At 47.6% G+C, this 27,156-nt stretch overlaps 2 protein-coding genes across 4 annotated transcripts in view; one reads left to right on the top strand and one right to left on the bottom strand.

Moving 5' to 3' along the window:
• LOC111143621 (SZT2, KICSTOR complex subunit) overlaps window positions 1-17,926 on the bottom strand; it is a gene marked incomplete at its 5' end in the record, with an annotated part of 48,066 nt that extends 30,140 nt beyond the window's left edge. Inside the window, 8 exon segments of the mRNA XM_022497450.1 lie at window positions 89-299; window positions 3,285-3,391; window positions 3,783-3,924; window positions 4,680-4,811; window positions 7,595-7,765; window positions 8,054-8,227; window positions 8,533-8,658; window positions 17,918-17,926. Of these exon segments, the coding sequence (XP_022353158.1) occupies window positions 89-299; window positions 3,285-3,391; window positions 3,783-3,924; window positions 4,680-4,811; window positions 7,595-7,765; window positions 8,054-8,227; window positions 8,533-8,658; window positions 17,918-17,926 (1,072 nt within the window).
• Window positions 17,927-20,984: 3,058 nt separating this feature from the next.
• Window positions 20,985-26,370, top strand: LOC111143121 (mediator complex subunit 8). 3 transcript variants are annotated; one of them, XM_022496609.1, is made up of 7 exons: window positions 20,985-21,004; window positions 22,367-22,485; window positions 23,184-23,328; window positions 23,854-23,994; window positions 24,189-24,270; window positions 24,877-25,125; window positions 25,990-26,370. In XM_022496609.1, exons 1-7 carry the CDS (start codon window positions 20,999-21,001, stop codon window positions 26,052-26,054), a joined length of 807 nt encoding a protein of 268 aa, XP_022352317.1. In that variant the 5' UTR covers window positions 20,985-20,998; the 3' UTR covers window positions 26,055-26,370. The 3 variants fall into 3 exon arrangements, with proteins under 3 accessions (XP_022352317.1, XP_022352319.1, XP_022352320.1); XM_022496611.1 differs by lacking the exon at window positions 20,985-21,004 and adding an exon at window positions 21,108-21,131; XM_022496612.1 differs by lacking the exons at window positions 20,985-21,004; window positions 22,367-22,485 and adding an exon at window positions 23,062-23,100.
• The last annotated feature ends 786 nt before the right edge of the window (window positions 26,371-27,156 follow it).

Genomic DNA, 27,156 nt, shown 5'->3' with positions numbered 1-27,156 from the left:
GGCCCCCGGGGACCCCTTCCTGCATCACCTCCGGGTCCATGCTATACTTCCCGGCTCCCACCCCTGGCCCCTGCAGTCTGCCCCTCACCGCAGTAATACTCAGGGTTCAGGGCTTCCCCACTGCGCAGGAAGGAGTAGAGGAGAAATGCCCGGTGGTAGACAGTCAGACCCGGGCTGCCTGGTTCTGGCTCCGGACAAGTGGACAGGTAAGAACCAAATGTAGCCATCGCGATAAACTTCATCAGTTCCACGTTGGGCACGTGGCCAAAACTGCAGTCATAAGAGTAAACTCCTCCCACCTAGAGAAAATGAGCAATTAGAGGCCTAGCTCCAAAAGTGGCACAGGAGAAAGAAGTACAAAAAGAGTGGAAGAGACTGAGCTGGTGGCTGTGGTACCCCCTGCCCCAAGGACCAGGACCACAGAGGAGGAAGTGGGCCAGTGTTCTCCCGGGACGGACCACTGCTCTGCAACTTTCCTCCCCTGGGCCCTTAACTGAAGCCACACCCTTCGGTGGAACATCAAATGCCAGACTGCACCACTCACTAAAGGTTCTGGGAACTGGTTCACTGGCTTCCTATTACCATCGGAGAGACTTAGGCATCTCTAAAAAAAGTGCTTCTCAAAGCTTAGGATATATACAAAACACCTGGGGGTTTTGTTAAAACGCAATAGGTCTGGGGTGGGCCTCAGATTTTCCATTTCTAACGAGCTCCCTGATGACGCCAACGCTGCTGGTCCATGGACAGTAGTGAACACTAAGCCTGTAGATCAGAGATCGGCCAACTACATATGACCTGTGGGCCAAATCTAGCACATCACCTGTCTTTTAAATAAAAGTTTGGTTCGAACACAGCCATGCCCATTCATCTTATCTATGACTGCTGGGACACTACAAGAGCAAAGCTGAGTAGTTGTGACAACCATATGGCCAGCAAAGCTTAAAATATTTACTAGCCGGCCCTTGACAGAAGATGGGGAAAGACCACCTTGAGATGTTTCACTTAATTCCTTGACTTCTCCATTCCTGAACCCTCATCTCCAGGAACTCTCTCTATTCCACTTGCCCACCCACTGCCTACACGCTGTCCCTTGGCTTCTCTTAGAACCTTTTCATTTTTGCAATTTCAATTGCCACATCCGACAGATTACACACAACTATATCCCTTTGGATTCCTTCCATCCTCCTTCTCCTGCTACTCTTTGACCTAATTAAGGCTGCTAGCCCTTGAACCTCCAAGTCTATCAATGGCCCTCCTGACTCTGCTTTGACCTCCAAACCCCAGTGAGGAGCACAACCTCTCCATGGGATCCCAAATGGAGAAAGCTGTATGGTTGCCTAGGTTGGTGCCACCTGGGAACACGTTTACACCAAGCCCAGCAAGTCCTTCAGGGCTGTCCTCAACACAGTTCTCCCCGATGCTCGCCACCCCTCCTTACAGTACTCACCCCTACCTTTTCCTTCAGAGAGGGACTGGAGGCCCTTGGCCAAATTTATTCTCATCATCACTTCTATCCTTCCAGTTTCAGAGGGAGAATGACTCCTCTCCATTCCCAAAGAGTCCCTGGATCTACTTCTTTGAGCCAGCATCCTCTTGTCAATGGAGAGACTTTACTCTCTCAGGCTTCCTTTTCTTTCCTTCATTTTCAAACTCAGCTTCCTCATGGGTTCTCAGAAACAAGCTGAGATCTAGCTTAGAAAACAAACGGACAGAACAAAGCCCCCGCCTCTTCCGCCCTGCCCTTTCCTCCAGCTTCCATTCTCTCCTGCCCCGACTCGACCTGAACAGCTACAGTCCTCTGTCTGCTTGTCTCCGCTTCCTTCTCTCCCACCCCCTGCGATCACTTCCCTTGCCACCTTGTCACCGAAATGACCTGAAAAGGATCGGCGACCTCTTCACCACCAAATCAAGAGGTGGCTTTTCACTCCTCCTTTTACCCGCTGTCCGCTGCATCTCACACTGCAGACTGCTCCTTCCTTCCCCAAACTCCGACTTCCCTGACATGAGAATCTCCGGGTTCTGGTCTGATTCCTTCCCTTCATTCTTTGCTAGGCCCCCTTCCTAGGAAAGACCTCTCAACACTGGTATTCCCCAAGGTTCTTCAGGGGCCCTCTTCTCTGCTCAATTACCATCTGCAGGCTGACAAATCCTCTCTCAACCAGTGCTGTCTCCTGAGTACCAGATCTGCATATCCAATGCTAGCCTTTCAGCAGGAGCCATCTACAACATAATTATGCACTCTGCTGGGCCCTTTACATGCATTGTCTCACCCGACGAGGGAGGCACTGCTATGATTTCCACTTACAAATGAGTCCGACCAAGAATCAAGTGAGGTGCCCAATGTCACACAGCTGGTACTTGGAGCCAGGATTCAGGCCGAGCACGCCAAACTCCAAAGGCGATGCCTTCAGCTACTATCCTGTAGACCCACAGGTGCCTCAAACTCGACATCCACAAGCCTGGTTTCATGATCTTGTCCTCACTCCATGCCAGCTGCTTCTCTTCCTGCATGTCCTAACAGCTACCCAGTCACCACTGACGGACAAATCTGGAGACATCCTTGACCTCTCTTTCTTACTCACCCCACACACCTTGCTAATTTAAGTCATGTTGACTACCTCTTCATTTTCGCAATTCTATCTGCTTGTTTCTTACCCTTTATTCCCCTAATTTAAGCCCTGAGCACCGCAATTAATAACCCGCTGCCTCCACTCCTGCCTTCATGGAGCAACAAGAATGACCTTTGTAAAACATAAGCCCAACGAGCGACTTTCCTTGTGCTTATCTGCAGCACCCACAGAATTATCCCAAAGCGTCTGAACACAGCAGAACCAGCTTTTCATGTTCCCACCGATGCCTACCCAGTGGCCTTGGTTCCCAGAGTGTTTTGCTTCCCACCCTCTGGCCCATCAATCCAAATTGGCTGTGGTTTGCTGAATATTCCTATTCTTTCCTTTGCTCAAGCTAGTTTGAGTCCGGTTTTCTGATCCTTACAATCAAAACAGTGATAACTAATCAATCTAACAGGGGAGATGAGGGCTGGGTGTGACTGTCAGATTTCAAATTCAGCACTCTTTATCCTGTAACCTGCTGTCTCCTCACATCCTCTCCCACCACTGCCACCTACCCTGTTCTAGACATGACACCTATTCTCCCCACTAACACGCAGGCAACTACATTATTGGCTTTATGTGGGAAATCATCACCTGTAAGAAAGTAACCAGCCATGTCCAACTTTGTGACATACCACACTTCCCTCTTCTCTTTTCTAGAAAAGTCCTCACCTGCACAAAGGAACAAGCCACAGTGCCACTGCGAAGCTGGTTCAGCAACGTCTCACAGACAGCAACATCAGGGACACTCGTCACCCCATCTGTGATCACGATGATACCTGGAACAGGAAACAGCGGACAGACCTGGGGACGCTAACCAGACCAAAGTCACAGGGGGGCATCCAACTGATGGGGCCCTGAAGACTTGGGTGCCCACCAGCCGGTGCATTTTATGATCCGCAAACACCCTTCCTTCTTCCCTTCCATCCTGCTTCTCCCTCCTGAATGCTGGATCCCAGTGTCCTAGGTGATGGCCTTGGAGCACAACTCCTTCCCACTAGGGTCCCTGATGGTTGTCAGAGCTGAGTACTCGAGAGATATACCAATGCACACTGCCCTTCCTGAAACAAGGACACATCCTCTTCCCAGAGACACATTGGTGCCTTGGAGCCTCAACGTCCCCTTCTTATACCCTATTTCCCCAGCCCCACGAGCATTCCTTCTACTGACCTGCACTAGAGTTTGAGGGGAGCAACTGCAGTGCCAAGATGCCCTGACGAATCATACTGACCAGACCAAGGTCAGCTGTCACCATGGAGACTCCCACCTTCCGGCCCGGGGCCTCCCCTGAGTCTGGGGACTGGTCCTCTGCCTGGCCCAAATTACAGAAGAGATAGAATTGGACAGACGGCGTTACTATCCCACCCACAGCCAAGCCAGAATTTACAGCCCAGCACCGGCCAGGCCAGACAGGCCCAATCCTGTGCAGACCCCAACCCCCTGCTCTGCAGCCAACGCCTGACTGTGCTTGCTCCCCTGGGGTGTGCTCACATGCTGGCTGCAGATGAACAGGGAGTCCAGCACTGGCAGGAGCACTGGATTGTCCAGGAGCAGGGTTCCCCACCTTTTGTCAAGGAGGCCTTTGACCCAGAGTTTCCCATCACTCTGATGAAATATTCTCTACATCAGTCAAATTAAGTCTTCACAAAGGTAGGACTCAATTTCCTTGGCTACTTCTAGGATATCCAAAGGAATGAGCAAGTGTGTTCAAGTGAGTCCAAGCAGCTTTATTCCTAACTGTACAAAGTCCTAGGGAACAGAGCCCCCCACGATCACCTTGTCAGATCCAGTGGGGGAGGAGATCTAGGACTGAAAACACACCGGCAAACGGCTTTCACATTTTCCCCCAGCAAAGTCTGTGTCTTGGGCAGTGTATTTGAGCCCTCCTCCAGCAGGGAACCTTTGGTGTGCACTTGCCAGCAATCCTCTCCTTGGCTCCCTCTGCCTCCTAGCTCCTTTTCCTGCCCTCTCTTTCCTCTGTATTAGGACCGTCCCTCCCTGCTCCCTTCTGTCCCTTCAGAGCTCCTCTTTCTAGGAGGGTGTCCAGCGGCCTTCTCTCGTGCATACCTGACTCTGGGGGTCATACTGCAGCTGCAGCATGGTGGCCACCTTGTCCTCAAAGAGACAGAGCTGCTCATACACCTGCTGCAGGAACGCCTCCCGCTGGGAAGGGTCCAAAAGGCAGCCCTGCACCAGCACCTGAGAAGCACAAGGGAAAGACAAGGGTGGTCACAAGTGTGAGGGTCAGGGGGACACAGGAAAGTTCCCCTCTGGCCTGTTTATTCTTCATAGCTCCCACTAGGCGATCCTGACTTTTTACCCAGGATCTCAAGTTGGCTAAATCCATAGCCCGTTCCTTTCTTATCACATCATATACTTCAACAGGGAATTGGGGCCATTCGAGATCTTAATCTGGGTTCACAATCTTCCTTTGCTTTCAGTCCTGCACACTGGATTTCCCCAAACTCCTGCATGGGGGTGCCCTAAGATTTGCCATCTCAGGTCACCAGGCTGCCCCACCTCAGCCTGGCTAATAAGCCTTTCTCATTCTGACTCATACTTTTTTATTCCTTTTTTTTTTTTTTTTTAAAGATTTTATTTATTTATTTGACAGAGAGAAGAGAGAGCGCGAGAGAGGGAACACAAGCAGAGCCTGATGTTTCTCCTCTCTTCGGACTGGAGGGGTGGTAGTGAGGGAGGATAAACAAGAACTCAAAGCCAAGAAGGAAATTCCATCATAGTACTTAGTTCTGAGTGGTGTCTTATGGAAGAGTTCTGTTTTTCTTTGCATTTTATGTATTTTTCAAATTTCCTTCAAGGGACATCCATTATTCTTGTGATCTTTTGTTTTGTTGTGAGGAACAGCAGGATACATCTTGGGGAGCTTTAGAGAAGGGGTGGGGGAAGGAAGCTAGCCTTTGGCTGACCCTGGGGCGGGGTGGGGGTGGGGTGGTAACCTGAGTAAGCCTCCTCCTTCTCCACAGCTGCTGCCCTGGTTCAGGGCCTGCCTCTTCTCTGGGGCTGCAATCACCTTCTGCCTACTCTCCCCAGTACAGAATCTGCCGTCCGATCCATATTTCCCATGGACAAATCTGAGCCCGCTATTGTCCACTTAAAAACCTTCCATTTTTAATAGTTTTAAGAACAGGGAATAGTTTTAATAGCTAACATTTTTGCATGTTTTCTATGCGGCAGGCACTGTTCTAAGTGCTTGATATATATGAACTCAGTCACCATATGATACTGGTCCTGTTAGAAAAGACACAGATGTGTAGAAAGGATAAGTAGCACCCAAGGGCCTGCAGCCAGCAAGTAAATACATGGGTGTGTGAATCTGGTTCAGCGCTTGTCATCACCATGCTAAACTCTTCTATAGAACAAAGGCCAAGTTCTTAGCTATGACGTTCAAAGCCTCTCATGATACGGGGCTCGATCCCAGGACCCTGGGATCATGACCCGGGCCAAAGGCAGAGGCTTTAACCCACTGAGCCACCCAGGCGCCCCTCTTTTATTTTAAAGATTTTATTTTTAAGTAATCTCTATACCCAACATAGAACTTGAGCTCAGAACCCTGAGATCAAGAGTTGCACACTCCACTGACTGAGCCAGCTAGGTGTCCCTCCGCTTATCTCTCTCGTCTCCCCTTTCCTACCACTCCAACTCCCACATTCAATGTTACTGTGTCTAGCAGAATTACAAAATTACTGTGTCAAGGGACACCTGTGACTAGAAGCACCATTTCATAGCTCTGTGGCTTTGCTCTTGGGCCCCTCTGTCTAGAAAGCCCATTTCCCCTTCTTTGAAGGGTTCACCTCAATCCTTCCTTCAAGGCTCAGTTCAAATGTCTCTTTGTGCAAAAGTCTTTCTGTTGCAGCCCCAAGCTTGGCTGGGTGCTCCTTCTTGGTGCTCCCACCGCACCTGAGTCATTACTTAGCAGTGTCTTTATCACATTCAACTGGAGTTACCTCCTTCAATACCCATCTCCCCTCCTCCCCCAACTCTCAACTCCTCCCATCAGGACAGGGACAGTGTCTGATTCATCTGTGACTCCAGGACATAGCCCAGGTCTTGCATAGATTGGGCTTCAGTAAGCACCTGCCAAAATGAACCGAACATTGAGCGATTACCTAACACCTGTGCCTTCCCTGTCCTGGCTATCATTGCCTGCGAAGCCCTGCCTCTGCCTGGCGCCGCAGCCTACAACCAACAGTCCTAACAGCTGTGCTAGGACAGCACCTTAAACCACAGCTGGGATCCAGACATGTGCCAACTGCCCTGTAGATTTCAGACCCTCAGGTGCCAGCTGGACAGCTAAGGTGACAACATGGCCATCAGGGGGTTTCAGGGGAAGCCCCTACCCATGAGTTGAGGGTGGTTAAGAGCAGATGAGGGGAAATTGGGCCACTACTTATCTAAGCCCCAAACAGAATATTCCAGTAACAGACTTGGCCATTGTCCAAAAGGAGTGTCTTATGCTGGCCTGCTTGGGTGCTGGATAAGCCCTGTCATTATCTGTGTGGTCAGAACATGCAGCAGTTCCCAGGGTCCTCACAGAAAATGACCCTCCTCCATCCTTGGGAGAAGTGATGTTTCTGGGTTATCGGTTATATTTCAAAATCATAAAATTATTCTAAAGATTGTCTCCCACAGGTAGTGCCAGGTGTCAGCGTACAAGGAAACCTTCCAATCAAACTAGGAGGATGGTGGTGAAGGCAAAAAACAGACATCCAGGGGCCAGAACTACAGACTTACAGAAGGAGCGAGGGAGGCATGTGTCTCATCAAGGTCACCTGACCTAAAGCTCACAAGAAGGCTCCTGTGGAGCAGAGGAACAGATTCTTCTCACGAAGACAGAGACTCAGAGACGACTATTAAAGTGGTTCAAGAAGCTGGCGGAGCTGGGGACTCTGGGCGCAAGACTTGGTCAGCAGACTCCCAGAAGTGAGGTCTGAGGGCACAAACACGGGGAAGGGATGCGGTACCTGGTGGGCCTGCAGACCAATGATCGAGGAGTAGGCCTGGATGGTTATATAGATCTCGGGCTGGAAGTCGATGCAAGATCCAGGTACGCGGAAGGGTCGAAGCAGCCCGCCTAGGCAGCGGGAGAGGGCATGGAAAACTTCATCAAACAAGATCTCTCCTGTGGAATCATCCTGAGGGCAATGCAGAGAAAGATCTCTCAGGTGTGACCATAAGCAGCCCTGAGCAGAGGGCAGAAACGAGCAACTTCCACGGGAATTCTTTCCTGAAGGTTGATCACACCCCCAAATACGGTGCCATGGATGGAAGGGGATCTGTCTTTCAATGCTCACCATTTAAAAGCCTGTTTCCTTCCTCCAATGGTAGGCTGGGATCCCTTCTCACTTCTCTCAGGCCTCTCCCTCTCTCTCTCACCCCCTACTCCCTCCTTTCCCCCCACTGTTCTCCCCCCAACCCCTTACCACAATGCCAGTAGATGGGCTAAGGTCGAGCTCAATGACAAATCGATATTGCCAAGCGAGGAAGGTGACCCGGGTGGAAGGTACAAGGAGGAATGGCCTTGGAACCACTGGTTCATCTGGCTGCCACCCAGGGGGCAGGACACTGAGGACTTCCAACTCCTGCTCAGACTGGAGCTGACAATCAGGACAGAGAGAAAAGGAAAGGGTCCGGGAAGAGTCACCCCTTTATTTCCAGGACCTGAACTTCTATATCCAAAAATGGCAAACCATTAGCTCCACCTCCCACAACCCAAGCATATATTCTCCTTGTCTGGAAAATTCAACATTTCCCCTGTGGAATCATCCTGTGGACAAAGTCTCTTGCCCATCCTAGAATCGGACCCCTAGGAGTTAATCTCCCCTCCCATTTCTAGGACTCTCTTAAAAGAGCAGATCCTTTTGGGCCAGCCCCTCACAGCCTCTACGTTTCTGGGCCTCACCAGCATCTCCTGGGGTGTGGCCTGCACTGTCTGATGCAGGTGATTGAGGAACCAAGCCAGGCGGACATTTCGGGAGATTCGATAATCCTTTTTCATCAACAGGAACACCTGCGCAGCTTCTTCTACCTGGAGACAAAGAGACATTTAAAAATCTGTAACAGTTCACGGAGTTCCTAGTACCTACAGATCACCTTGCAAGAAACCTGTCCAAGGAGTTCACGATATGTGAGAGGCAAAGCCGCAGAGATGAAAAGTTAATTCCCACCTCTGTGCAAGGTGTTCCCAAGGACTCGAGTCTCTGCTCCCACTCCCCTTATGTGGACTTCTAGGTTGATGAAGTAACGTTTTCACGTTATTGAACATTTAGGGGTTTCTCCTATAAGCCAAGAGCCAAGAGGGACTCTGTCTTGTCCTATTTTCTCGTCCCTCTGCATGGCAAATTGCTTACGACAGAGCAGATACTCAACGATGCCAGATGCCTCCTCCTACGAAGCCTTGACCAGAGTAGCCATTAAGGGACTCTTCACTGGGTGACAAGCCAGCCTGCCAAGTGCCTCAAGATTCAACTTCTTCAGGTCACAACCCACACTTTTCCTGCCCTCCACACCTTTTAGCGGTCAGCTCTCTAGATCCTTCCCACACTGCCTCACAGCCATCGACGCAACTGTGTCCTGCCTCACAGCCATCGACACAACTGTGTCCTGCCAAGCACCAGCTGCCTTATCCCTGTCCTTGTCCTTCCACCCACAAGCCCTGCCAAATCCTGACTCAGGATGGATTGCCATTCTCTCTTATCCACACAAATACCACGCCAGTTGCACTTTGACACGAAGAAACTTGTCACTTTGCCGTGCCACCTCTGGGAGGCTTGTACCCATCCTTTTACCTCTCCTTGGTGAGCAACCTCTTCTGTTCCCCCTAGAATGTTTCCTGATCTCTCAACCCCTTGGGTCCCGGCAGATAAACTCACCTACTGTCTCAGGCAGAAAACAAGGGTCCACTGGTCTAAGCTCCCCCAAAGTTTCTTCCTGAGCAAGGTTTATCTGAAATTCCTTTATTCCCTTACTCTAGCCTCTGATGAAAAGATTACACTCCTCCCAGTTTAGACAAATTGCAAATTGCTCATCCTGGGTCCCTGACAGGGGAGGGGGAGATGCCAGGCTACCAGGACTGAAGAGAGTGGTAGAAGAGAAATGAGCAGAGGCCAGTGACTGCCTGTTAAGAAATTTGGTATGGAAAGGAAGGGAAGGTTTTTTCCTTCCCCTAAATGGGGTAATGGGGAGAAGAAATAGAAAAAGCCCTGGAAAAACACTAAGGAAGGGCCTAGGAGCAGAGAGGAGCATGGAGAGCAGAGATTCGAGGACTAAAGACGAAAAAAGCCTTTCTTCTCCAGGACAGAAGGCAAGAAGAGGGAAGGCACTCCCATTCCTTGAGTACCTGTAATATATCTAATGGCCCCCTGGAGAAGCTAAGTGAAAGAACTTCAGACTCAGACTGAAATTCATGCCAAATTGGCATAAATCCCAATTTGGCCTCTTAGTTGCCTGTGAGGTTGGGGAAAGGGTAATTAACCTTCCCAAGCCTCAGTGCCAGCATACATAAAATGGATCTAATCCTAATACCGATCTAGTGCTGTTAAGTGGGTTAAGTGAAATCAGGTACATGAAGTGCTCAGCACTGTGCCTCACACTTAGAAAGAATATGATAAAAATGAACTATTACAGGGGCGCCTGGGTGGCTCAGTTGTTAAGCATCTGCCTTTAGTCAGGTCATGATCCCAGGGCCCTAGGATCGAGCCCCACATCGGGCTCCCTGCTTGGTGGGAAGCCTTCTTTTCCCTCTCCCACCCCTCTGCTTGTGTTCCCACTCTGAGCTTCCAGCTCAGCAGGGAACCTGCTTCTCCCTCTTCACTCCCCCTGCTTGTGTTCCCTCTCTCACTCTCTCTCTCTGTCAAATAAATAAAATAAAATAACTATTACAGGTTATCACCAGGCACAACACAAGGCTCTTCACACAAGTATGCTCATTCAGTTGGCACATAAAACATTAACAGAAAAAAACTTGTCCAAAAAAGTGAAATGATTTAACACAATCAGTAGGAAGAGGATCAGAAATCAAACTCAGGCCTCATGAGCCACAATGCCCAACGACTGAGCATGACAAACGGATAAAACTGGGGAAAGAGCAGGAAAGATCTGGGGCGCCTGGACGGATCGATCTGTTGAGCATCTGCCTTCAGTTTAGGTCATGCTCTCAGGGTCCTGGAATCGAGCGCCATATTTCGGGCTCCCTGCTGAGCGGGGAGTTTGCTTCTCCCTCTCCCCCCATCCCATTCTCTCTTTCTTGCTCTCAAAGTCTTTTTTATTTTTATTTTTTTAAAAGGTTTTACTTATTTATTTGACAGAGATCACAAGTAGGCAGAGAAGCAGGCAGAGAGAGAGGAGGAAGCAGGCTCCCTGCTGAGCACAGAGCCCGACGCGGGGCTCGATCCCAGGACCCTGGGATTATGACCTGAGCCGAAGGCATTGGCTTTAACCCACTGAGCCACCCAGGCACCCCTCAAAGTCTTTTTTAAAAAGGATTTTATTTATTTATTTGTCAGAGAGAGAGAGGGCACAAGCAGGGGGAGTGGCAGGCAGAGGCAGAAGCAGACTCCCCACTGAGCAAGAAGCCCAGTGTGGAACTCGGTCCTAGGACCCTTGGATCATGACATGAGCCGAAAGGTAGACGCTTACTGACCGAGACACCCAGGTGCCCCTAAAATATTTAAAAAAAAAAAAAGGAATGTGATGGATCTCTACAGGCAGAAAGGATGCTCTGGCATAATCAGAAAGATTAAAAAAAAACAATTAAAACATCAATATGATGTAATTCAATGTTATAGGGCAAACTACTGAACTTTTTTTTTTTAGCAGAGCAGTAATGTTATATCTGCATTAAAAAAAAATTCCCTCTGGCTACCATGTGACTCAGAAAGATCCCCTAATGACCAGGGGAGATGACAGTGGCCTAGACCAGAGCTACTCAGAGCAGCCATTCTATAAACTGAGACTGGTCCCCCATGAGACAGCAGCTGTGCCAGAATGCAAAGCCAGCAATGCCTTTCACTGAGAAAGCCTGGTTTTATACACACACACACACACACACACACACACACACACACACACACACTCTCTCAGCTGAACTAACTTTCAAGACAACTGAGCTTAGCTGACATTTTAAGGAATCTTTGGAACAAGACAAAAACTGGTGATTAATTGGAAAGTAACAAAAAGGTGTCAAGGATGGCCAAGATAGCACTGGAAACCAGTAAGCTGAGGAATGATTCCCAAGTTAAACAGAAAAATCAAATATAGGTATTTACCATCACTTCTAACCACCATTCCCCCCAAAGGTCCCGTCAGATTGTACACCCTCATTGCCAAGATGCTAGAAACTGAAAAGGGATTTATTGGCAAAGAAGAAAAATGCAGCAGTTAGCTGCCCTCTGCCTGGCCCTTGGTTTCAGGGTGGGATGCTCTCATAAACTAGTCAAGCTCTCTTTCAGGACTGGCTGAGCTGGTGTGGGTGTGAGATGGGTGCCCACTCTTGTTTAACTGCTGATGCTGGATCCGGGCCAAGGCTATCTAGAAAAGGATGGTCTGGGGCTTAGAGTGTTATCAGAATAGGAAGGATACCCAAATTCAGCAGTCCTGTTTATCACTCTATCCTCAAAGCCTACAGCAGTGCCTAGCACATCAGATGCTCCATATGATTTTGCTCAATAAGTGAATTCACCATATGTCCTAAGCAAAGCAAGGCTGATGTTTCAAACTAATAATCAGCAGGAGCCTGGGTGGCTCAGTTGGTTAAGTGTCCAACTTTTTTTTTTTTAGAGATTTTGTTTATTTGACAGAGAGAGAGTACAAGTAGGCAGAGCAGCAGACAGAAGAAGAGGGAGAAGTAGGCTCTCCGCCGAGCAGGGAGCCTGATGCGGGGCTCGATCTCAGAACCCTGGGATCATGACCTGAGCCGAAGACAGCAGCTTAACCGACTAAGCCACAGGTGCCCCAAGTGTCCAACTCTTGATCTCAGCTCAGGTCTTGATCTCAGGGTTGTGAGTTCAAGCCCTGTGTTGGGCTCCACACTGGGCATGGAGCCTACTTAAAAAAAAAAAAAATTAAAACTAATACTCAGCACACTCTTCTCAAGGTGAGATAATCTTAACACTAATCTCGGTACTATTTTCCTCTTGTTCTTCTTTGGTAGTTAGTAAAGACTTTTTTTTTTTTTCCTTTCCAAAGAAAGAAACAAGGAAATGCAAGGAAATACCAAAGGGAGTTTGGGTCCCATCTGAGCTGGGTTAAACAGGGGAGAACACATGTCTGTGGGTCAGCACCATAAGAACAACCGGGAACACTTGCTCACTCCGTCTTCTAGCACTAAAATATTGGTGATTCTGGTTTTAATGAATGGATCTTTCTATGATTCCCTACACTAAGTTAGGTATTTCTATCAGGCATTCAGGAGACACTCTATAACTCTTCAGAGCACCCACCAGTTTATAATGAAGTATTTGTGTATTTCGTAATGTCTGTTTCCCCTAAAAGTCTGGAAGCTCCAGGGAGGTAGAAATTGTGTCTATATATTGTTCTTTGCTGTATCCCGAGCAACTAGCACAGTGCCAAGACACACTAGGTGCTCAAATATTTGTTGAGTGAATGCATAAATGAAGGGAAATGCTCTCACAAGCTTTATTTATTTTCTTCCCTGTGTCAAGTTATGTTCTGAATTTCTTACCAGTGATTCCTAATTTTTCACTGTTATCAACACCTGCTCTTTGTTGTCCAAGAATTCCCATCCTTCCTCATCTACTTTATGGAAAAACTAGCCTATTTTATTGTTTAGGTTTTTCCTTTGCTTCCATGAAAGTTGTTTTTACCAGGTTTTCACTAATATGTGCTTTTTAAATATTCTCTCTTTTTTAACTGTTCTTGGAATCTGGGGAGGGGGTGCTGGTGTGGGTTCCAATGTGTGCTTTGACAGCTGAGCCTCTGGGCTTGAGTTTTAGTTTCCTCCTCTATAAAGTATGATCACCTACCCCAACAGCATGTAAAAGGACAAATGTGCATATTAGCGTAACAAGTAATAACAAATAATTCATCGAAAAGGTGCTTTTCTAAGTCTGAAAGGAGTCCCACACAGTCATTCACCAGCTTTTTTTTGCTCTTCTCCAGTTACGTGGCATAGCTGTGTGTTTCCTCATACTGAGCCAAAATGTCTTGATATCATCTTAACCCATCCTTGAGATCTGTTCTCTTGAAAACATCTAAACCACTTTTGGTTAAGGAGATTCTACCAAACATCTGAAGGCAGCCCCAAGTCTCTGCTTCTCCATAGTAAACATTTCCCAAATTCTTTAGGTAGATCTCAAACGGCATGGTCTCCAGTTTCTTCACTATTTTATATCTTTGATGATATGCCTATGAACACTGGCCGGTCTCTTTTTCAACTTAAAGTGTAGGGGCCAGAATGGAATACAATACCTAGGTGTGGCCACAGATTCAGAGTCTCCTAAGCTCTATTTGGAAGCTTCACCATCCTGTTGGTACAGGGAACCTTCATGACTTTCTCACGTGTTGCTGTTAATACACACCCTCCATTCTGTCCTCATGCAGGCTTTTTGGGACACGTACAATTATTCAATTAGTCCTGTTACATTGGATAAATTCGGTCTATTACTCTATTGTGAGGCTCAGAGTGCTGTTCTGCCCTCTAGCAAATCTCTTTCTAGCTTAATGTCTCTGCTAATTTCGTCACGATGCCATCAAAAACTCAAGATGAGTGTGCATTCAGTCACTGGTCAACAAATTGATGGGAGAGCCAGCTACATGCCAGCACTGGGCTAGGTCCTAAGGATACCATGGAAAGCAAAAATTGGCATTCTCTGCTCTCACAAAATTTACCCTATAATAAAGAAAAAAAAAAAAACCCTAATCATATAACCACTCTACTTACTGTATTATTAAAAACTGAGTGAGTGCACCAATGGAGAAGAATATGGTTCTATGGCAGCATATAACAAAGTAACTTGACCCAGGCTAGATCTTAGGAGAAAGTGACACTGAAGGTTGAGCAGGGTTTGCTAGGTGAGGAGAAAGGGGGGATAAACCAGATGGAGGACACACTGGGGGGCTGTGGTATTAGAAATGTTCTTTAGATTAGTAGTAGTTAGTAGGCGCTTAATTCCACCACTGTATTGCTTCAATTTCTCCACCTTGTCTTGTAAGTTATTTTGAACTATGGACTGACTGCTCAATGCCAAGCTGAAGCCTACCTAGGTCATCAACTAGTTCTTACAGAATCCACCTCTTGAAACCAGAGACGGTTGTTCAATGTGAGTTTTCTCACAACATTCTCCCTCAGCCATGAGCCTTCAAAGTCAACAGCTATGTGTTCAAACCACCATCTCGAAGAGTTCCTCATATTCAAGATATAACTGATCAGAACCAGAAAAATAATTAATCCAAGCAGCTAAAACAGTAGTTTTCAAAGTGTGATCCAAGGACCAGGTGCATCAGAATGGCCTGAAGTGCTTATTAAAATGCAGACTTCTGGGGGCGCCTGGGTGGCTCTGTGGGTTAAAGCCTCTGCCTTTGGCTCGGGTCATGATCCCAGGGTCCTGGGATGGATCCTTGCATCAGGGAGGCTGCTTCCTCCTCTCTCTCTCTCTCTGCCTGCCTCTCTGCCTACTTGAGATCTCTGTCTGTCAAATAAATAAAATCTTAAAAAAAAAAAAATGCAGATTTCTGGGCATGACCCAGACCAACTGAATTTGAGTTGACAGGACTCAGGAACCTAAATTTAACAAGCTTCCCCAAGGGATTCTTCCACTTTAATGTCTGACAATCTCTGAAATGGTTGTGTTCTCCCAGCATCCACACTCACATGGAGCTTCAGTTCCCTTATATTTAATCCCCAAGTTTCATGTGCATTACTCTTGGAGTAATTTGGCAAAGACACAGCAGAGTTCTGGAGTCAGAGACCTGGATTCAAATCTGGTTCTACTACTTGCTATCTATGTGAGCTTGGACAAGTTACTTAATTTTTCCAGGCCTCAGTTTCTTCATTGATAACATGTAGGTGAGAATGTCTACTTCATACGGATGTTGTTGCAATTAAACATGAGAATCCAAACAATGACAGAAGCAGCCTAGCATTCTTTGGAACACTTATTGAGGCCTACATACCATGTCTAACAAGATGAATAACACATTAGGCACTGTGCTGCACACTACGTATACCAGGATGAAGGAAACACTGCCCGCCTCAATTTGTTGGTTTTGTTTGTTCTTTGCACCTGCCCTTTTGTGGTTAGGGTATAAATAATCTTTGAAGACTTTTCCAACCCTAATGCTATTCTTTGTTAACAGAATCCCATGAAATAATTTCGATACTTTCCCCCCCTTGAACTGTCTGAAGGCTCCTAACTACTGTGTACACGCCAAAGTCCGGAACCTCTAGCACAGGCTCAGCCTCACTCCTTTTCTCATCTCTCCCCAATCTCCCACAGAGTTAGAGCACCTAGGATCTTTTAAACACTGGTTCTGCTACTGCTTATTAGTGTAAGGCCTTGGTGGTGAAGTTACTTAAACTCTTTGTGCCTTAGTTTCCTCATCTGTGACACTGGGGAAATAATAATGCCTATTTCATGGAGATTCTACAAGAATTAGGTGATACTCGGTAAGCCCTCCTGAAGTGTTAGCTATTCTCGGTGTTAGCTATTCTCACTGTCCCATTGCACCCACATTAGCAGCTGCTTCTTCTGTTCTCTAAAGGTTCTAGGTCCTTCTCACCCCAGGATTTTCACTGTTGCCTCTGCTCACGGCCAACTTTTACTCATTCTTCAGACTGAAATGTCATTTCTCTGAAAAGGCATCCCAACTCACCTCTCCCCTCATACTTCTTAACAGAGTCGGTTAAGAACTCCTTTCAAACACTCATTCACTCCATAGTTTTCCTTTGCAGCCCTCATTATAAGTCAACGTTTGTTTACTTCATTAAAATAGGGGACATGTCTGTCTCACACTGCTTGGCATCCACCCTGATACTTAGCACAATTCTGAGTCCATAGTAGCATTTGTAAAGTATTTTCAGTATTTGATGAATGAATGACTTCTTAAATCTGACTATGCCCAATTTTTTTTTTCTCTTAGGATTGCAACAACCTCTAAAAGTCACTATTCTGCCCAGGGACAGACCTCTTCACTCCCCTGACTCTCTGAGATAAAATTTTCAGAAATGCAAATCAAGAACTTAACACATGCTTAACTTTTGGCTGAATGAGACTTCTACTAGTATGTGTCTTCACTCCAAGTTACTATAGATATGCACTGATCAATACAGTAGCCACTACCAAATGGGGCTACTGAGTAAAATGTGGCTACTCCAATGGCCCCAAATGAAATGTACTGTTAAGTGTAAAACACATGCTGGATTTTTAAAAATTTGGTACAAAAAAGAATGATACCTTTTGGCTCCCTGAGCAGCGCAAAGGTAGTCAGCAAGAACAAGCACCTTACAAAAGGCGGCAAAAAGGGAGCCAAGAAAGGGAGCTAAGAAATATTGGTATAATGTGAAAGCACCAGCTATGTTCAATTTAAGAAGTATTGGGGGGCGCCTGGGTGGCTCAGTGGGTTAAGGCTCTGCCTTCGGCTCAGGTCATGATCCCAGGGTCCTGGGATCGAGCCCTGCATTGGGCTCTCTGCTCAGCAGGGAGCCTGCTTTCCCCCCTCTCTCTGCTTACCTCTCTGCCTACTTGTGATTTCTGTCAAATAAATAAATAAAATCTTAAAAAAAAAAAAGAGAAATATCGAGAAAACATTAGTCATAAGAACTCAAGGAACCAAAATTGTATCTGATGGCCTCAGGGGTCGTGTTTTTCAAGTGAGCCTTGCTGATTTACAGAATGAAGTTGCACTTAGAAAATTCAAGCTAAGGGAACCTGGGTGGCTCGGTGGCTTAAAGCCTCTGCCTTCGGCTCAGGTCATGGTCCCAGGGTCCTGGGACCGAGCCCCGCATTGGGCTCTCTGCTTGGCAGGGAGCCTGCATCCTCCTCTCTCTCTGCCTGCCTCTCTGCCTACTTGTGATCTTTGTCTGTCAAATAAATAAATAAAATCTTAAAAAAAAAGAAAAGAAAAGAAAATTTAAGCTTATTACTGAGGATGTTCAGGGCAAAAACTGCCTGACTAATTTCCATGGCATGGATCTTAACCATGACAAAGTGTGCTCCATGGTCAAAAAATGCCAGACCATGACTGAAGCTCATGTTGATGTCAAGACTACTGATGGGGGGGGGGGGGGGGGGGGGGGGGGCCTGGGTGGCTCAGTGGGTTAAAGCCTCTGCCTTCGGCTCAGGTCGTGATCCCGGGGTCCTGGGATCCAGCGCCGCCATCTGGCTCTCTGCTTGGCGGGGAGCCTGCTTCCCCCTCTCTCTGCCTGCCTCTCTGCCTACTTGTGATCTCTGTCTGTCAAATAAATAAAATCTTAAAAAAAAAAAAAAAAGACTACTGATGGTTATTTGCTTTGTCTGTTTTGTCTCGGTTTTACTAAAAAATGCAATAATCAGATTCGGAAGACCTCTTATGCTCAGCACCAACAGGTCCGCCAAATTCAGAAAAAAGATGATGGAGATTATGACCGGAGAGATTCAGACAAATGACTTGAAAGAAGTGGTCAATAAATTGATTCCAGACAGCACTGGAAAAGATACAGAAAAAACTTGTCAGTCTATTTATCCACTCTATGATGTCTTCGTTAGAAAAGTAAAAATGCTGAAGAAGCCCAAGTTTGAACTGGGAAAGCTCATGGAGATTCATGGTGAAGGTAGTAGTTCTGGAAAAGCTACTGGGGATGAGACCAGTACTAAAGCTGAACGAGCTGATAGATATGAGCCACCAGCCCAAGAATCTGTTTATAGGGGCGCCTGGGTGGCTCAGTGGGTTAAAGCCTCTGCCTTCGGCTCGGGTCATGATCTCGGGGTCCTGGGATCGAGCCCCCCATCGGGCTCTCTGCTCAGTGGGGAGCCTGCTTCCTCCTCTCTCTCTGCCTGCCTCTCTGTCTACTTGTGATCTCTATACAGAGATAAATAAATAAATAAATAAATAAAATCTTAAAAAAAAAAAAAGAATCTGTTTATAATTCAGACATTTAATGGTGACAAATAAAAAATCTAATTTGTGTTGTTTAAAAAAAAGAATGATAAATATCTCATAATTTTTAATATTTATCACACGATGAAATGGTAATATTTTGCAAATGTAAAGTTAAATAAAACACATTACTAGAATTGATTTCATTTGTTTTCTTATCCTTTTAAACATGGCTACTAAAAAATTTACATATATGGCTTCCATTAGATTTCTACTGGACAGTGCTATTTTATTTTTTTTTTAAAGAATTATTTATTTATGGGGGGGGGCAGAGAGGGAGAGAAAGAATCTCAAGCAGACTCCCCACTGAATGCGGAGCATGACCTGGGGCTGATCTCATGACCCTGACATCAGGACATGCACCGAAATCAGATGCCAGATGCTTAACCGACAGAGCCACCCAGGTGCCCTGGACAATGCTGTTTTACATTATCTGCCTAAAAAGTATGTTGTATTTCCCTACAACATCCCCCCATTTCCTCTCATCTTAATCCTTAGGATGTACTTCAAATTCTTTGTCTTTCTCAATATTGACATTTCCGATGCATGGGCTATTCCACCATTCCCTGTGGAACATATCTGATTCTTTTTTTTTTTTCTTGAAGATTTATTTATTTATTTGAGGGGGGAAGAGGAAGGGGGAGAGAGAATCTCAAGCAGACCTCCTTCCCAACATGGGACTCAATCTCATGACCCCGAGATCATGACCCGGGCTGAAACCAAGAGCTCAACTCACTGAGCCACCCACGCGCCCCATCTGACTCTTTTAAACAGCACAAGGTTTCCTACTTAAACTTGGGTCTCAACACATCAAATCCCAACAAACTGGAGATTTACCATCCTGTGGCTACAGTATTATTATACTATAATCACAAGGGTTAAAAACATTAGATCTGGAGCCAGGCCACCTGATTGAGAGTCCTGGCTCTACTACTTACTAGCTGTGTAACCATGTGACTCTGGTGAGCTGTGTGCTTCAATTTCCCCAATCGAAAGATGGAGATGATGAAAGTGTCTAGAGATGAGAGCACTAATTGATATTGGTGAAGTGCAGAGGCTGGTGCCTGGCGTGCAGTAAGCATTCGCTACATAATGACTACTATTTATGTCATTATACACATCCTCGCCCTTCCCACCTACTCATATACTCTCTTAGAACACTGGGCACCTCTTCTAGTGATGTTGTTCTTTCCAAATCTGATAGGTTTTATGCTCAGATCTTTTAACTTCAAAACTCTGCCACTACCCATCCCCCCGCCCCGTAGCACTTGGGTAAGGTACTTAATAACCTCCTTCATTTTTCAGTTTCCTTATCTGTACATGAGAAAGGATACTGCCACCTTCCCTTCCTCGTACAAGTTTGAATAACATCATGTGGATATAAGTTCCTTGCATTAGCACCTGATGGATGCCTCGTATACATTTTCTGGTTTAATACATAAGGTCCTCACAACACACCATAAAAAAGGTATTCTATGAGGAAGGAAACAGGATCCGGATAGTCAAGACTTGCCCAAAGTTGCACAGATAGCTAAATAGCAGAGCCAGTATCGGGACGAGGTATCACTCCCAGTCAAATGTTTTTTCACGAAACCAAAGCTGCTCCCTAAGTCCACAAGCGCTACAACTAAATTAATTCATGCTGTTTATGGCATTCCAATGTTTGGAGAAATGCATAAACCAGCAAAGTAGGTCTATTGCCGTGTTGCCCATGGAAACTGCAGCAGAAAATAAAACCACAGGTTTTCCTAATATCATTATTAGGAATCCGAGAGCTCTAGAGTCGGCGACGTATCTGTAATTTTAATAAACAAAAAGCGACGGGTTTTTGCTCTAGCAACCCCCCCCCTTCCCCCACGGAGAAAACTGCGGGTCGCGGGGAGGAGGTTCAATTGTGGGGCCTTCCGGGCTGGGCCCATCTCTGCCCAGGCAACTCGGCCCGGCCGCCCCCAGGCCGGGAGGAGGCCGCCGCCGCGCCGGGCTGCCGGACCCTCCCACTCGGGGCTTGGGGCCCAGCGCCCAGCGTTGCGCCCGCCCGCCCTCACCTCCGGCTCCGGGCGCTCCGAAGCCATCACACAGCCCTGCCGCGCCGGCCCGGGCCAGAGAAGATGCTCCACTGGTGACCCCTGACCCGGCTACCGAAGCCTCACAGGAGCCGGAAGTAAGTGGGAGGGCCGAGCTCTGAACTTTCTGATTGGGGAGTGAAGCCCTCTCAGAGTGGCTCGCTGACTAGGAAACCGGAAGGGGAAGTCGTTGCCGCCGCCGCTGCCGCCGCGATGCAGGTGAGAGCGGGTTCGGGATGTTGACCGCTAGCTAGTTAGCTAGCTTCAGGCAACTGGACTGAGAGTGGGCTGGCCGAGGAGTGAGGAGTTGGGGCTGGCAGGAGAGGGCAGAGCCCAGAGCTGACGGGTATGGGCCCGCGGGTTGGGGAGGCGCGGCCGACTGCAGAGGTGGGGGTGGGGCCCATCTAGCAGGAGACTGGCCGAGTTGCGAGGAAGGAGACCCCGCGGACTTGCTGGGGCGCACGAAGGGATCAGGGCGCTGTAACCTGGGAAGGTTGAAATGCAGTCCAAGGAAGACGGCTCAAGAAAGTGGCGGGTTGGCTCAGGCCCAGGCCTAGACTGTTGGATGGACGCTGTTGGATGCAGACATAACAAGGGAACTGGAATTGGAGAGAAGCCGGGGTTGGGGTAGGTGGGGGGCGGTGAAGGAATTGCAGGGTGGGGTGGCAGAAAGCTGAGCTAATTATAATCTGAGGCTGTGGGTGGAACCCAGGATCGAGGCTCATGTCCTACACATTGGTGAGTTTGCAAGACGATTTTGCATCATTCTTCCCAGCCTGAGCCCGTTAGTTGTTAAGGATGAAGAAATGAAGTAAAACTGGAGACAGCAGATGGAAAGGAAATGCTTGCAGACACCCCAGCATTTAAAATTGTTTCTCTGGTGCTTAGGAGCGTGTGCCTTTATTTTGTTTTGTTTTGTTTGTCACTTGCCACTTACTTTCTTGCACCTGGTTCTCTGTCAGTAAATGTTTATAAGTTGACTAAACTTGTGAAAGGAACACAGGAATATTGGCACAGAGATAAAACGAGTGTCGATTAATTCGGCAAGAAGAAGTTTGAAAACATCAAATGCTGAGGCCAAAGGAAGAGTGGGAGAGAGTGGGGAGCAGTGGTGGTACAAGCCTGGTATTCAGGGAAACCTTGATATGTGGGTAGGTTTTCCTAGAGATTGTTATTGGCAAGAACTGCCAGGCTCACGAGGCAGGTTCTAGTACAGAAGAAGCTGAAATACATATGCTGCAGACGTGCACAAAAGATAATAAAGCCCAGGCATTAGATCTTGTGAAAATGTCTCAGTGAGTGAGTACAGAGTGTTTCCAGTGCAGAGAAAAGCCAGACATGAATTAGGAGATGATGAGAGAAAGGAGGAATTGAGGTCAGGGGAATGGATTGAAAGGTCTAAGGATTGATGCTGTGTGTAACCCAAATACTAAAGATAGAAAACAGTCTGGCTCTTCTGCGCCGGGGAGATCGTGTGTTACTTGAGTAGTTTTACATACTGTCATCCTGGGTTTTCAGCCTTCCTCTGTATGTGTCATACTCACGGCTGTCTGGGTAACCAACCTGTTCCTATTGGTGCAGAGGGAGGAGAAGCAGCTTGAGGCATCGTTAGATGCACTGCTGAGTCAAGTGGCTGATCTGAAGAACTCACTGGGGAGTTTCATTTACAAGTTGGAGAACGAGTATGACCGGCTGACCTGGTAAGAGTTGCCAGGGCAAGCTGAGGAGGGCTCCATGGGTGTGTGTGTTGGGGGGGGGGGGCAGGTCTCCTGGTGGATAGGACATCTCCAGTGATGTCACAACTTAGCACTTGGCAAACATCTTTTGATTTGGAAAGAGCTGGGTTTCCCAACATTTAACAAGTGAAGTTTGTCTTAGGGCCACCATGGCAAGGAAGTAGAGAAATGTCCAGTTTCCCAACCTAAGTTCTTTCTAGCTTTCGATTCTCACCCTTTGACTTCTCTGGGAGGAGGTATTCCCTCAGTGGGTTCTCCTGCTACAGTAAGAATCCAGTGTTCATCCTGGATCTCTTACCAGAGATATTGCTGAGTCTTTTAGGTCCAGCCTACTCTGGAAGTGTGGATCCTCTTTTTAGGCCTGAAAGGGGGCCTTTACCCAGTTTCTGAATGTTTAGTGATCGGTATAGCCGTGGTTCTTATTTGCCACTGGTCTTCATCCCATTCAGAGAATGAACTGCCTTATTTTTCCACCTGTGTCAGAAACTTTAAGTGTGTCCCTCTTTCCTAACCCCACAATCCCTGGGAGCCAGTCTGATTCCAGCCCAGTCCAGGTGAAGTGCTAGGAGCCTTTCTGAGGTGAGCCTGGGTGTTCCTAGTCTGAAGGACTGCTTCAGGGCTACTTTACTGAGAACATTCTGACACCTTCTTATCACCACCAGGCCCTCTGTCCTGGACAGCTTTGCTTTGCTCTCCGGACAGCTGAACACTTTGAACAAGGTCTTGAAGCATGAAAAGACACCACTGTTCCGTAACCAGGTCATCATCCCTCTGGTGCTGTCCCCAGACCGCGATGAAGATCTTATGGTAAGAGAAGGAGACGGGTACGACATGGAAAATTAAATTCTTAGATGAGGACTTAGAGCACAATTGTTGCTGGGTTATTTTAGAAGTTCTGAAGGCGTAGTGTGTGGTGGTAGAAAGCAAGGGCTGCATTTTGGAGACCTTGCTTTTTTTACTTCTGGAGTTGGGGAGCCACTCCCAAATAGTGCCAAATAAACCTGAGGCCTATGTCACTGAGGCAAAGACCTTTCTCCTCCAATACCTACCTTGAGCGAAAAGTATGTTCTTTTGTGAGTTTGTCCGTTTTGGTATTATATTAAAATGTACCAAAGAGAAACTTGCCCCTGGGTCTGGTAGAAAGAGAAGTATGAGGAGACAGAAAGGAAGCAGGGAGTAAGGACAGTAGTGTCCCTGGAAGCTAGATATTATAAGTGTCAGGTGGTGTTTTCCCTGAGAATGTATCATTTGCCTATGGAAGGAACTGTATATATCACGCTAGACTGAGTCTACTTGAGTTGCATAGGAGGATCAATAAAATCTGTGTTACAGCGGCAGACTGAAGGACGAGTGCCTGTTTTCAGCCATGAGGTGGTCCCTGACCATCTGAGAACCAAGCCCGACCCTGAGGTCGAAGAACAAGAAAAGCAGCTAACCACAGATGCGGCCCGCATTGGTGCTGATGCAGCTCAGGTTGGACGGCTATCCCACCTCCCCTGCCCCATACCCCGAGTCCCATCACAAGAAGCTAGGCATTAGCATCTGTGTCTGGTGGGGATGCACAGTCAGTTACCCATAAGTTGCCTCTGGAAGAGCACAAGGAAGAAACTTCACCACACTCATTTCTTGTTTCCCCTGATCTCTGCACAAACGTGTGTATGTTACAGAAGCAGATCCAGGGCTTAAATAAAATGTGCTCAAACCTTCTGGAGAAAATCAGCAAAGAGGAACGGGAATCGGAGAGTGGAGGTATGGAGGGATGGGTGGCGAAATGGAGAAGGAAAAGAGTGAAGGACTCGCTGGAATAGGAGTGGTGGTTTCGGTTTGGTGGAGTGAGGACAGGAGACCCAACTGCTTCAGAAAGGGACACGTCGGGACGCCTGGGTGGCTCAGTTGGTTGAGCAGCTGCCTTCGGCTCAGGTCATGATCCCAGCGTCCTGGGATCGAGTCCCACATCGGGCTCCTTGCTCGTCAGGGAGCCTGCTTCTCCCTCTGCCTCTGCCTGCCATTCTGTCTGCCTGTGCTCGCTCTCTCTCCCTCTCTCTCTCTGACAAATAAATAAATAAAATCTTTAAAAAAAAAAAAAAAAAAAAGAAAGGGACACGTCCATTCTGTTTGGCATGTGTACTTAGGGCTAGCCCCGGAGCAGGTGGCAGAAATGGGCAAAATGAGAGGAGGGAATTCTGAGATAGTTGTGGGGGTCTTGGGGGGCTCTCCCTCCGGGCTGCTGGTGAGTGTGGATGCTACTGAGCTCTGGTCCTCCGAGCCCTGGGGCTCAGCCTGATCTTCCTGCCGCTAGTTTCAGTCCAGGGTCAGAGGCATACGTCAGCCTCCTCACTTCACCTTTTTCTTCAGGTCTCCGGCCAAACAAGCAGACCTTTAACCCTGCAGACACCAATGCTTTAGTAGCTGCCGTGGCCTTTGGGAAGGGGCTGTCTAACTGGAGACCTTCAGGCAGCAGTGGTCCTGGCCAGCCAGGCCAGCCTGGAGCTGGGACCATCCTTGCCGGAGCCTCAGGACTGCAGCAGGTGCAGATGGCAGGAGCTCCAAGCCAGCAGCAGCCGCTGCTCAGTGGCGTACAGATGGCTCAAGCAGGTCAAACAGGTGAGGGGGCAGGGAATGACATGGTAGCAGACCTTGAGAATGGAAACAGGAATAAGCTGCATTGTCTGAGCCCCCAGCATCCCAGAGCTGTAGATTTTCTCCTTTTCTTCTTGGACCATGACCCATAAAACAATTTTTTAGAAGTAAAGATCTCCTTGAGAGTCTGTAGCAGCAAGAGTCCTTTCCAGAGAAAGGAAGAACTTTGAACAACAGAAACTGTGCCTCCCCCCAACCCCTATCTTAGAAGCTGCCTCAGCTACTGTTCTGTCCCATTTTCTCTGGATACTAGATGTGCTGTCAGGGTCTTCTCTTAGACCAACAGTCTTAAGACCATTCAGGGGTGCACTGGGAGCTGACAAACAGGCAAACTCCATGTATTCTTCTCTGTATCCTGTCTCTCCTGCTTACTGTTAATAGTTACGAGAATAGTCTGGATGAGTTCAGATGTACGTGGCTAAAAGATTTATTTTTTTTTTTTTCAAAGCCGTTTTCAAACGGCCAAAGCTGTCTGGGAAAAGGAACAATTATAATAAGAGAAAAGATATATATATATATATATATTTTTTTTATTAACCGTGGCATTAAATGGGGACTAGCTATCTCTTCCGGGAGTAGCTGAGTAGGAGACTGACGTGTGTGTTTCAACCCCTCCTGCTATCAGCCTTCTCCTCCCAGACACCTTCAGGGAGAGGGCTGGTTAAGACCCACACCTCTGATCTTTACTACCCAGGTCAGAGGCCACAGAGGTTCTGAGACGATAGAGCAAAGGGGTGGCAGAAGGGAAGGGAACCTGGGAGACCATCACTCCGGTATATCATGAAAGTCTCACCATGCTGCAAGTGTCTTTCTTCATGTTTCTTTTAGGGAAAATGCCAAGTGGAATAAAAACCAACATCAAGTCAGCTTCAATGCATCCCTACCAGCGGTGAGTGTGGCTGGCAACCTCCACTCCCCGGAGCCCCTTGCAGAGCTGGGCGGTGTAATTGCCTTCTTCCCTAAGCTGAACTAGATGGGTACAATAAAGAGAACATGGGCTTTTGGCACCAGACAGATCCCAGCTCCACCACTGACTGACTGACTGACCTTGGGCAAGTGACTTAATTTTTCTCAGCCTGTTTTCTTGTTTGTAAATGGCAATGATACCTACCTCATAGGGATGTTGTAAGGATTAAAAAGAGAAATGAATGTAAAATACTTAGTACAGTCTGTGAAATGACGGGTATTCAATAAATGATAGTTTCTACAGCCACTTCTCCCCGCTGCCCTTCTCAGTCCTGGATCCGGAACTTAGCGGGATTTTACACTACTTCACCTCAGTGGTGAGCCGACGGATTTAGGGTCACGGGCTGCCTCGTTCTGTTTGAAAGCCTGTGCTTACTTTGTGTGGCCAGAAACTGTCGTAGCCTCTGTGTGTCCTTAGGGGCATGCTGGCTCGGCAGTCCCCCCTGCCCAGGTTCCATCCTGGCCATCTCTCCAGGCTGTGGGTGGCGAAGCTTCTGGGCTGGGTCAAATGGTCCACCTGCGGCTCTGGTGAGGTGTGGGTCTGCTCTCCTCCTCCTCTCCTTTAAGAAGCTAGTTCAGCTCTTACCCGGGCAATAGTCACAAAGTTGCCTACCCTTTACCTCATCCCATACACAGGAAAGAAGATGTTTCTTTCTGGGTGAGGGCTTCCCAGGATCGGGCTCTACCAGGTAGGACTGTGTGAGAAAGGGATTTTCTTTGCACATGAAGAAACCCCTTCTTCCTGGACTAATTTTCCTTATTTTAGAGGGAGGGAAGTTCCACTTCGCACTATCTTTCTTCAGGGTTTAGTTGTCCTCATAACAGTGTGTGGTGCCTGGACTCCAGCCAGGATGGCTTTCCTCCAGTCTGCTGAAACTCAACTAAGAACCAGATTGCTGGTGGGTGGGGACAGCCACCAGGACCTTTGCCTGCTTTGCATCAAGCTGAAGAGTGGCGTGAGTTGGGTCTGCTGCTTAGCTGCCTTTCTCCATGCGCCTTTGCAGGCGCCGGGGCAGGGCCTGAGTCAGG

This window comes from Enhydra lutris, unplaced genomic scaffold (assembly GCF_002288905.1).
Source record: "Enhydra lutris kenyoni isolate GAN:26980312 unplaced genomic scaffold, ASM228890v2 scaffoldscaffold9, whole genome shotgun sequence".
In the NCBI taxonomy this organism is placed as follows: domain Eukaryota; kingdom Metazoa; phylum Chordata; class Mammalia; order Carnivora; family Mustelidae; genus Enhydra; species Enhydra lutris.
This window is presented reverse-complemented; position numbering and strand designations above follow the sequence as displayed.

Coding starts and splice junctions, on each gene's coding strand:
- LOC111143121 (XM_022496609.1), top strand. Junction 23,995..24,188: donor TTGGTGCTGATGCAGCTCAG/GTTGGACGGCTA, acceptor TGTATGTTACAG/AAGCAGATCCAGGGCTTAAA. Junction 25,126..25,989: donor GGCTCAAGCAGGTCAAACAG/GTGAGGGGGCAG, acceptor TGTTTCTTTTAG/GGAAAATGCCAAGTGGAATA.